This window comes from Ranitomeya imitator, chromosome 7 (genome assembly GCF_032444005.1).
Source record: "Ranitomeya imitator isolate aRanImi1 chromosome 7, aRanImi1.pri, whole genome shotgun sequence".
NCBI lineage: Eukaryota > Metazoa > Chordata > Amphibia > Anura > Dendrobatidae > Ranitomeya > Ranitomeya imitator.
In genome coordinates, this window is record NC_091288.1 from 36983396 (window position 1) to 36995932 (window position 12537).

Genomic DNA, 12537 nt, shown 5'->3' on the forward strand with positions numbered 1-12537 from the left:
TTATGCTCTCCCTAGATGAGACTTGTATCAGGTGAATATTCTGAGAACTCTGAAGTCATTGTGTTCCTTACTGGTATTGGAGCACCGGAACCCTGGACAGCAGCTGTTCTGGACACCCGAGAGTGTTAGAAGATGCTTCTCAACTGTGCCACGGCTCTACAGTGTTGCTGCTGTCCTGTGCTCAGTACTCCAACAGAAGGAGTGCACAGCAACTGTGGTATGAGAACAAGCTGATCCAGCCTGCAGCTTTTATCTTCTCTTTAGGTATTTGCTTTTCCCTTCTATGCTATGGCTGTATTTTGATTGGCCAGCAATGTAGAGGAGAAAAAGGAAATGCCCACAAAAAAGTTGTGTGGTATATGCACAGTTGTTGGAAGGAAAATTTACATATTGGACATTCTTAATGGCTGTGAAGCTTAACTTTGGAATAAAGGGTCACCAAGAATAAGAACAATTTTTACAGAATTAGTGGCCAGCGTCAGTTGAAGGAGGTATTCACTTTAAATTAAAAAAAAATCAAGAGAAAGATACCCTAAATATATTGTGGTCAAAACTGTTTTTCAAAATTATTTTTTAATGAAAGGTTCCCGTGCATGTATCTTACTAAGGAGTAACTATTTGGGGCGTTTGATAAACGTGATTAGACTAGATATAATTTTAAATTATTCTACTAAACCTTTTTTTTTCTGTATAAGAAAATGAGAGATAATTATTCAAAAGGAAAGAAAATTTGTCCTTTAAGGTTAAGACACCATATTATTTAAAATCAATAAAATAGTGGAAAAATCTGATTTACTTTTTAATGCCTGGATAAGATAGTGGGAAAGATGACCCATCTAAAACCTTTAACTAGGAATATTTATTGGGCAATTCTACATTATTATTTTATCCCTATCACAAAAGCAATGAAAGCAAGCAGTATGAATTCTAAAATCAAATGATATAAAGATAATATTGTTTTTGCAAAAAAAAAAAAAAGAAAACAAATTATTTGCGTATTTTCACAGAAAAAAAAAATTCAATTCTAATGAAAGATTTGGTTTTACAGATGGAACACAAATCGGAAAACAAAAATAATAATAAAAACAAAATATAAATAAATGAGGTGCACCACAATAAAACCACATTTTAAACAAATCACAGCACTCTCATAGTTCCTTTCATTAGAATCATACTGCAAGCAGTGATCGAATGTGCAACTAATATTTTACAGAAAAACATATTTCAAAAAAATAAAATTCTCTCCTTATGAGATAATTAATATTAACTTTTTTATATATATTCTTATAAGTTATATGTTCTATTATTTTTTGGGTTGAGTAATAGTCATAATAATGTGAAATAGTAAATATATATTCGACCACTGCTTGCCACATACAATGGTTTAGGGCCAATAATGCAGCTGATTAACATACCCGCTACTGAAAAATTTTAGCACCATTGATTCCTTTGCAACTGGCACTCAACCTTAATGTTTCTGATTACCCTTCAGTCTTCTTCATATAGCCTTGATGAAAAAGTATGTGTTGTTAGTCACAGTACTTACCATGTACTGTTGATGCAAAGGGGGGAATACCTGAAGTATTTTAAAACGTAATTTTCTTTATTTTTTTAACCAAAACATTTATAGCTTTTTCTTGTCAAACCTTAAATCCCACAAAAAACAATATAAATATCTTATAATTCAGAAAACACCGACTGACCATATCTTCTAGGCCGTGCTTAGTTTTTTTGGTTAAAGAATTCAGTTATGAAATGCTTTTTAAGTGCTCAAAAATTTTACTTTTGTGCTTTGTAGTTTATTTGCTCTCTATAAAATGCTTTAAAAGAAACATCCCAATGAAATCTAAGAAAAGGTGCAGATGGCAAAAAATCTTTCAATGGTAAACCCAAGGAATATCAAAGATTTCAATGTTAAACCCAAGGAAGCCCCTTTAAAACTATTTGTGGCATCTTTCATTTGGCAAGTAAGGGAAGATTTATTAATCTGGTTACAAAATGTTAGCATCTAAACCGATATAGTAAATTTTCATTTCATAATCAAATTCATGTGAAATCTTTTTGCCATTCACAGAAAAGGACATCAAATCCAGATCTTTTTGGTGTACATCACTATAAATTGTTGAAAAGTGGATGGTGATCAACTGTAGCAGTGTACAAGAGTGGGGAGAGAGCTGCCTTATAAAAATTTACATAAATGTAAAAAATATAAATAGAAGCAACAAAACTAGCAGAGAAACATAAATTTCCAAATAAAGGGTCATTTAAAACCTAAAAATTGAATTTAGAATTTTAAGTATTACGTGCGCAAAAAAAGGTCACGCGTGAAATTTTGTAGAAATAATAATCAAATTCTCACAATGTGACAAATAAACAAAAACAATAAAAAGTAGTGTACCGTGTACATTGCTACATGTATATAAAAAATATCTATCAAAATCAGATTAGAGATATAAAACTAGTTTACACTTTTTATAGATTCAGGTCTATTCTATGCATTTTTCTAAGCATTATTCCTATAAGCATTACTTTTTAAATTAAATACAACATTTATTTTCAATATCTTTTTATTTGGTTATCATACGGATTTGATAAAGTATTTGGTGTAATTATATATTATTGATACCTACATCAACAATCAGGAAGTCCAGCCAGCACCAGGCATTGGTGAAATATTTGGCAAATCCATAGGCTACCCATTTCAGAAGCATTTCAAGAATAAAGATATACGTGAACACCTTGTCAGCATATTCCAGCATGGTCTTAATTGTTTTCCGCTGCTCAATGTAAATGTCTTCAAAAGCCTAAAATTTATAAAGTAACAATAAATTCCGCTAAACGGCATGAACTATACTTTACGTACATAAAAGTGAAACTTCAGACAAAAATTAAAAAGTCCACTTTTAGGCTATGTTGTGTTTTCGATGTTGTAGATTGTCTGCACCATTTCTGCACCCATTTAGTAAAATAGGTTAATGGCATTTTTACGAAAATACGCAACTCATCAAAATGTCCCATAAAATGTTACTTATCTTTTAGGGGTTGTCCCCTACTTATATATTGTTGACCTATGCAATAGCATAAGTCATGATTTTCAGATAAGTAGGGGTCCAATTTCCCCAACAATCAGCTGTTTGCAGCTCTGGTGGCCTTATGTACACAGTGTATGGAGCCAGAACATCACAGTTTCACACACTGTTTATATACTACATCCAGAGCTGTAAACAGATCGGTGGGAAAGTTGGACCCCTACCCTGTCATTCTCAGGTGCTACAACTCAACTACTTTTGAAATGAATTGGAGCGGAGTTATATTACCTGAGATTGGCCACTACACAGTGTTTGGAGCTGTGCTGTGTCGTCTCTGAACACTGTGTACATGCGGTCACCACTTGATAGTTGTAGTTAGAGTTAGTGTGAACCGTTTTGCAGGACCCAATCCATTGGCCACAACAGTGATCTATGGCCAATGGACAGGAGTCTATACAACCGTCTCCTACTTGATAGCATACACAGATCTTCTTATGAGTAGCCGGCCAGGAACAATTTCATATGTGTGTCATGCCACAACAATGACGTTGCACCAAATTAATCAAAAGAAGAGCTGTGGAAGTCTTCAAGTAGAAGGCGGTTCTCATTACTCCCATCCAGAGACCCAGAATACTACTGAGGCCAATCAGCAGGTACTGAATATCCATCTGCACCAAGTCTATATGTATTATTTTCCATGGTGGCTGCTCAAGTCAGCTCTGTGCAGTGGTGAAGTTGTCCTGGTCAGCTGAGGCCTTACAGAAAACAAAACGTCATGGTGGTAAAAACTTTCATCGACTGTTTTAGGTAGAACCAGACATAGAATGTAAGGTCACCGACACAAAAAGAGGACTTAGAAATCCTCAAAAAAATTGAAAAAAGTCACAGAGAAAAAAGTAGAGATGTTTACCTGCTGAAGCCTCCAACCCAATGCACTAGCAGGGCGCAGCGGACCCGATTAATGATGGCAAACACACAGGTGCAAAAAAATACCGATGAAACAACCACTTTCAATCCAGTGTTGGCTGTTTGGTATTAGTGCACAAAAAGATAAGAGATAATAGTCTGTATGTGGCATTGTTCACACAGGCAATGCAGAGCATCTGGTGTACAGCCTATTACTAACGCACATACAGGCGGGCCGCCCAGTGCTACAAAATGCATGTTGTGCGAACAGAGGCCAACAGTTTACAGAGCCTTCATTGGTCCAACTGCACCCTGCAAGATAAAGTGCAAAAAAAAAAACCCACGTATCAATGTATGTAAGGTATTAGTTTATATTGGGGCCTCAATATGTAAGCTGGCAACCACGTCAAGGGCCCTTACATTTTGCCAGTCCTAACGCTAAACATAGAATAAAAGATCACTGACACAAAAGGAGGACTTAGAAATCCTCCAAAAAATTGAAAAAAGTGGGTGGGGGGGGGTTTGCACTTTATCTTGCAGGGTGCAGTCGGACAAATAATGGCTCTGTAAACTGTTGGCATCTGTTCGCACAGCATGCATTTTGTAGCACTGGGCGGCCCGCCTGTATGTGCGTTAGTAATAGGCTGTACACCACATGCTCTGCATTGCCTGTGTGAATAATGCCACATACAGACTATTATCTCTTATCTTTTTGTGCTCTAATACCAAACAGCCAACACTGGATTGAATGTGGTTGTTTCATCGGTATTTTTTGCACCTGTGTGTTTGCCGTCATTAATCGGGTCCGCTGCGCCCTGCTAGTGCATTGAATTGGAGGCTTCAGCAGGTAAATAGCTCTGCTTTTTTCTCTGTGACTTCAGACATAGAATGTACTAGTGGCTACAGAGCGGAATAAAACATTTTCATTTTTTTCCTTCTATAACTCTCCTGATTACGGAGTGTGTTAATATCATACTTATGCCTGTTGTGTTCAAACAACTTGTATTCATTCTGCAGTACTATCAAGCTGTCATATGTCCCACACAGGCCGATAGAAGGGTTTTTAATATGACAGCTAAGCTCAGCTGCACTGTCTTTTGCCTCGCAAGGACCTTATCTGAAAGTCTTAGCCATCTTTACTTTCTAATCATGTAGGAGGTTAGACCCGGGGATCAGGGCTATATCATTCCATCTTCCACAGTAGAATCTTGCTCTGGTGGGGACCGAGTTCTTAATTTGAGTGTTGCTGCCTGATTATGATTTGTCAGCCTCAAACAAAGAGAAGACGAACATGCCACTCCAGAGAAAGCTGTCAAATAGCACCCACTTGGACTTAAAAAAAATGAATTCCTTAGATGCCAAATATTTTAATTACTAATATCTCCGCAACGGAAATGCAAACATAAAAAAAGTGTTTCATTATTTTATTCTGCTCTGCAGCCGCTATTACATCCTGTGTGCAGTTCAACATAAAAATTTAGTAAAGGGCCTCTTTAAGCAAAAGATTAGCTATCGTTTTACTTAAAAAAAATGTTAATTAATTGTACACATTAAATTATTTGTACACATGGAAATAAGAAACTGATTTTGTAACTGAATGATCAGATCAGGAAGCAAAATAAACAGATTTCTTTAAATCTATCTCACAAAATGTCTTATTTTTACTGATTTTATGAAAAAAACAGTTACTTTTTAACAATTTGTGAAGATGTAAAACAACATGTGACTGGCCAAAAACTGAGGCGTTTTTGCCTGTATTTTTGCTTACAACAGAAATCACTGTGAAATACATTGTGCATGAATACATTTTATTACGAAAAAATATGAATATTAAAACATGACTCCAAAAATATCCTCTAGTGAATAATCAGTATTTATTAAGCAACGCAAAGGGTTGAAATAAAAAGCTCATGTTTTCTCGTTACAATAAGTGGAGAAAGACTGCTTCCCAGGCTTTAAAGACTCTTTGGAAATAACAATTAAAGTAGATAATTAAAGTGATATACTGTAGATAGAATAGAAACCACATGGGGGAAGGTTGTAGACACTTACCAGAGCCCCGCTGCTAAGCAAAATCATGAAGATAATGAAAGTCTCAAACCAGTTATGCTCTACAATCCGGAAGCATGTTTTCCTGAGGTTCCACCACTGCTTTCCTCTTCCCTCTAATGTACTGACATCGCAACACGGGAACTTCTTTATACACCCTGCAATCACAAGAGGCAAGTTACATATTCATCTGTGACTTAATCTGTTTATGACACTCAATCATATCTATATATCTCATATCTATCTTCTGTCTATCTATCTATCTATCTATCTATCTATCTATCTATCGATATTTCTTGCTATCCTAAAATAACTTCCCATAACTGTGATCCTTACAGATTCTAAGAACAGTATGTTTTTTGTGGGAAAAGTTTCAGAAAAACTTGCACTTTAATCATGGAAATCACTGGTGTTTGTATGCATATGAGTCCAGTGGGCGGTCCTACTCAGTGATTGACAATCTTCCCTCTGTGACTTTACATGCAGTGATAACTGCCAATCACTGAGTAGGTCCACCCTACTGGACTCATATGCATACAAACACCAGGAATTCCAGTGAATAAAACCCCAGTTACACTGGTTATAAAGAAAATTTTCCAATCAACTGCTCAGTTTTCCCTTTTCTATACATTGCTGTCCAGTACCCTTCAAGACCCATTTAGTCAGGCAGATCATTGGGAACTAGAAATTGTAGGATAGCTTGTTTTCAGATTATTGGCCCGTCAAAATATGTCTGACATAAAGCGGGTAAAATAAGTATTAAACGCGTCATTAATTTTTAAACTAAATATATTTCTAAATGTGTTATTGACATGAAATTGTCATCTGATGTCTTTAACAACCCATCTAATCTACACAGGCAAAGAAATCAAACCATAGACATCCATAAATTAAGTTATGATTAATAATGAGAAATGATACAGGGAAAAAGTATTGAACACATGAAGAAAAAGAGTTGCAAAAGTAATGGAAAATCATGACACTGGCTGAAATCTATAATTAATTAGAAAGCAATCTTGCCCCTTAGAGAAAAATAATATCAGCTGGTTCAACTGATGGCTATAAAAGAAGTGTCTCATTACCAATATGCCACACAAGAAAAATCTCAAGATGGGTAAAACCAGTGAGATGTCTCAAGACGTTTGCAACCTTATTGTTGCAAAACATACTAATGGCATTACTTACAAAAGAATTTCTAAACTATTGAATGTTTCAGTGAGCACTATTGGGACCATGATCCGGGGAAGTGGAAAGAAATTAATTTTACATTTAACCTGCAATGACCAGGTGCTTCAAGCAAGAATTCAGTTACAGAAGTGAAAATAATTATCTAAAAAGTTGTCCAAGAGCCAAGGACCACCTGTGGAGAGCTCCCGAAAGACCTGGAATCAGTAGGTACGATTTTTTCAAAGAAAACAAAGATGTATATTTGTGTACTGTGTTAGCAAGTAAATAGAATAATATTAAGATTCGAGAGTCCTCAGTGGTTGATACCTTTTAATGGCTAACTGAAAAGATAATAACAAATTGAAAGCTTTCAAGACTACTCAAGCCTCTTCATAGATGATGCCTGATAAAGAGACATGAGTAGTTTCAAAAGCTTGAAATTTGTTATCAGCTTTTCAGTTAGCCATTAAAAGGTATAAACCACTGAGGACTCTTGAATCTTAATATTTTTCAAAGAAAACAATAAGTACTGCACTGAACCTCCATGGCCTGTATGCACGCTCACAAATCAAGATTCCATTGCTGAACAAAAATGATTTTCAATCATGTTTAAAGTTTGCTCAGCAACATTTAGACAAGCCTGTGAAATACTGGGAGAATATATTCTGATCAGATGAGACCAAAATTGAACTCTCTGGATGCCATATTACACACTATGTTTGGAGGCCAGAGGGCACTGTATATCTCCCCTAAACACCATGTCAACAGAGAAATTTTGGGGGTGGAAGCATCATGATATGCGGTTGTTTTTCAGCATACATCACTGGCAAGCCTCATATGATTGAAGGAAGTCGAGTTTCCTCTGCTGCACAGGGGGAATCTCGATCCGTCTCCGCTGCGGTCTCCCATTCTCCTCCAGCCGCAGTGGAGTCTGCTCAGCAGGGACGTCGCTCCCAGTGTCTTGCTCGCTCTCACTCTGTACAGAGAGTTACTGCTGCTTCTTCAGCTCCTGCCATTAAAGTCAGTGCTGGTCAGCGGCGAGCGGACTTCCCTGGGACTAAGTCCTTGTTTGCGCACACTGAGCATGCCCAGAGCAAGATCTCCCGTTGGAGATCGAGGGTCATGTGCTCTGGCTCTGCAGTGCATTCCATTGGTCCTCTTGGCAGGTCTTGGAAGGGCAAAGTTTCTGTGGCCACTTCCTGTCCTGCAATTATATAAACTGCACATGACCGCACGGCCATGCGCTAGTGCACAATTGAATACGTGTGTTTGTTGTGAGTGCAAGTCGTTCATTAAATACCCCTACCCTATTGTATGACTGTTCGCGTATGGAGTATGGCTGCTATCTAGCGCCCGACAAATCACTCAACGTGTCACACACGTATCAGCGTCTATTGCTGTGACCGCCAGTGCGGCGCCACGCGCCAGCAGTGCGCTTCCTGACCCACGTCTGGGTGCTTAGTGGTGCCTGCCAGCACGGCACAGTTCGCACTTCGGTGCTCTAATTATAAGAGTTGCCTAACACACCCTGTTGCGGTGTTGTGCCAGCAAGGGTCTAATCGGACTTCAATCCTAGTTGGGGTTAAGTTCGCTGACTGCTTGCTCGCCTTCTATGTGCGGTACCGCGACCCTGTGACGCAACAGGATCGCTTCCTTCATGTTGGGTGAAGTTTAACCCACGCGATTATACTTATGAGTACCGCCATATAGTCCGTTATTACTCAGCAGCAGGTTCCATCTCTGCACGGTGGACCCCGGGCTACGAACGCACCGTACACTATCAGTCTTATTATTTGGTGCGTTCCGCTAGCCCTAACATTACACTAGCGCCAGGGTCTGGCTAGTGATGACGGACAAACAGCAATCCCTGCGGTATATACAGCAGCTGGAGGGTAGGTTGGCGGCTCTCGAGAGCGCAACTTCAGCTGTGGATGTTACCGCAGTTGCTGTACAGGCTGCCAGCGTGGCTGCAGCAACTTTGTCCATTGCCACCCCTGTTTCGACATTTTCTCGCCTCCCGCTGCCAGAAAAATTTTCTGGTAATAGCAAATTTTGTAGGGGATTCGTGAGTCAGTGCTCTATTCATCTCGAGCTTCTGGCTGCACGTTTCCCCACAGAGCGGGCTAAGGTGGGATTTATTGTGTCTCTATTGTCGGACAGGGCGTTGGAATGGGCTACGCCGCTGTGGGAGCGTGGCGATCATGTGGTGCAGAGTGCTCCTCTGTTTTTGAGCACTTTAAAACAGGTCTTTTTAGGACCTCAAGTCACCCATGACACTGCACTCCAACTGCTGGCATTAACTCAGGGTGAGTCCTTGGTCAGTCATTTTGCCGTCCAATTCTGCACTTTAGCATCTGAGCTGGAATGGTCGGATAAAGCTCTTATCCCCATATTTTGGAGGGGCTTGGCTGACCATGTAAAGGACGCTCTGGCCACTAGGGAGATTCCTGCCACACTGGAGGAGTTAATAACAGTCTCCACTCGAATTGACCTCCGTTTTAACGAGCGGAGGTTAGAGCGAGCCCAGTGTAGGCAGAGGTTTCGGCTGGCTCCTACTTTCGCCAAACTTCTGGAATCTCCGGTCCTGGTTCCTGAGTCACATGAGGCCAGGGAAGAGTCACAAGAGGGACCTAAGTCCCGGACCGCTTGTGCACTCAGGGTCTGTCATGTTTGCCAGCAGTCTGGACATTTAGCCACCAGATGTCCTCAGCGGTCGAGGAAACGTCAGCGTCTAGTGGTCGTAGGTGGAGGTACACTAGACACGGTGACGTTTGCCTCTAAATTGTCCTTTAAGGGGACAATTACTATAGGCTCATTCTCCCACTCGGTAGAGCTCTGCGTGGATTCTGGGGCGGAGGGCAATTTTATGTCTTCTGCCTTTGCCCAACGCCACGCAATACCTCTGGTTATGCTAGCTCAACCTGTAACGGTACGAGTGGTGAATGGGTCGACTCTGCCCTCACAGATAACTCACCAGACCATCCCTTTTACTCTGTCCATGTCGCCATCTCATCAGGAGATTATTTCCCTGCTCGTCATTCCAGAGGGAATTGATGAAGTCCTGTTGGGAATACCTTGGCTACGGTACCACTCTCCTCATATCGAGTGGTCCTCAGGCAGAATTCTGGGATGGGGTGAATCTTGTGGGGGTAGGTGTCAGAGGGAGTGCGTTCAGGTAGCTACAACTGAGGTACCCGCAGATCTTTCCTCTCTCCCCAAGCAGTATTGGTCGTATGCAGACGTATTCTCCAAAAAGGCGGCGGAGACCCTTCCGCCCCATCGCCCCTATGACTGTTCTATTGACCTCTTGCCTGGTGCTGAGCCTCCCCGGGGTCGAGTCTATCCGCTATCTCTCCCGGAGACGGAGGCAATGTCACAGTACATCCAGGAAAATCTGGCAAGAGGGTTCATCAGGAAGTCAGTGTCACCTGCTGGGGCAGGGTTCTTCTTCGTGCAGAAGAAGAGTGGGGAATTGCGTCCATGCATAGACTACAGGGGTCTTAACGCCATCACCGTTAAGAATAAATACCCTTTGCCTTTGATATCTGAACTGTTCGATAGGCTTCGGGAGCAAGGGTATTTACTAAATTAGATCTGCGGGGTGCTTACAACCTGATTCGCATTCGTGAGGGGGACGAATGGAAGACGGCTTTTAACACCAGGGATGGGCACTATGAATATCTGGTGATGCCCTTTGGGCTCTGTAATGCCCCAGCCGTTTTCCAAGACTTTGTGAACGATATCTTCCGGGATATGCTTTCCACCTCGGTCGTAGTCTATCTGGATGATATTCTCATCTACTCTCCAGATATTGACTCCCACCGGAGAGATGTTTGCAAAGTCTTCGACCTCCTACGGGCAAACTCCCTCTATGCCAAGTTGGAGAAGTGTATGTTTGAGCAGGAGTCCTTACCTTTCCTAGGCTACATCATCTCAGCCCAGGGATTGGCTATGGATCCTGCCAAACTACAGGCTGTGATGGACTGGCAGGAACCCCATTCTCTTAAAGCGGTGCAGCGCTTTATGGGGTTCATCAATTATTATCGCCAGTTCATCCCGCATTTCTCAACTTTGGTAGCTCCCTTGGTTGCCCTCACCAAGAAGGGGGCGAATCCCAAATTGTGGTCTGAGGAGGTCTCCAAGGCTTTTATCTCTATAAAGTCACACTTCGCTAGCGCTCCCATTCTTCATCGCCCCGATGTTGATAAGCCATTTATCATGGAGGTAGATGCCTCTTCTGTTGGTGCTGGAGCAGTCCTCTTCCAAAAGGATGCTCAAGGTCGGAAGCATCCTTGCTTCTTTTTCTCCAAGACCTTCGCACCAGCAGAGAGGAATTATTCCATCAGGGACAGGGAGATGCTAGCCATGAAGTTGGCTTTCTCGGAGTGGAGACATCTCTTGGAGGGAGCACGTTTTCCCTTCCAAGTCTTCACAGATCACAAAAATTTGGTGTATCTGCAGACAGCTCAGCGGTTGAATTCTCGCCAGGCCAGATGGTCCTTGTTCTTCTCCCGATTTCATTTCACCCTCCATTTCCTTTCTGGGGAGAAGAACATTTGGGCTGACGCTCTCTCTCGCTCCGTTGTGTCATCTGCGGAGGAGGAGGAGGAGCCTCGGCTTATTGTCCCCACCGAGAGTTTGAGAACCGTGGCCCCGGTTTCGCTGGAGTCTGTGCCTCTGGGCAAGACTTTTGTTCCATCTAGTTTGCGACCGGAGGTTCTCTCTTGGGCGCACTCGTCCAGGGTGGGTGGACATTTTGGTACTAAAAGGACATCAGAGTTACTGGCGAGGACATACTGGTGGCCGCATATGGCTCGTGATGTCGCGGAGTACGTTCGGGCGTGTGTCTCTTGCGCCAGGAACAAGACTCCTCGGCAACGGCCAGCTGGGTTGCTTTATCCTCTGCCCGTGGCTGACAGGCCCTGGGAGATGGTCGGGATGGACTTTGTGGTTGGCTTACCCAAGTCTCGTAATTGCACCATTATCTGGGTGATCACCGATCATTTTTCCAAAATGGTGCATTTGGTGCCTCTTCCACGGCTACCATCTGCACGGGCGTTGGCTGTCTTGTTTATCAAGCATATCTTTCGCTTACACGGTATGCCAGCGGTATGCCAGACAAAATTGTTAGTGACCGGGGTCCCCAGTTTGCGTCTCGATTCTGGAGGGGGCTATGTCGTCTACTCAGTATTGAGTTAAATCTCTCTTCGGCATATCATCCCGAGACGAATGGGTTGGTAGAAAGGGCCAACCAGACCTTGGTCACATATCTGCGACATTTTGTTTCTGCCAGACAGGATGACTGGGCATCCTTGCTACCGTGGGCAGAGTTTGCACTTAACAATGCCGTAGCCGACTCTACCGGTCAGACTCCATTCCTCTTAAA

General features: G+C 41.7%; 1 protein-coding gene across 1 annotated transcript in view; it reads right to left on the reverse strand.

Moving 5' to 3' along the window:
* Positions 1-12537, reverse strand: part of LOC138644540 (sodium channel protein type 2 subunit alpha-like) — a 219239-nt gene that overhangs the window by 24372 nt on the left and 182330 nt on the right. Inside the window, exons 19-20 of the mRNA XM_069733064.1 lie at positions 5988-6142; positions 2631-2804 (exon numbers count right to left, since the gene is read on the reverse strand). Coding sequence (XP_069589165.1) covers positions 2631-2804; positions 5988-6142 — 329 coding nt within the window. The remainder of the gene's footprint in view (positions 1-2630; positions 2805-5987; positions 6143-12537) is intronic.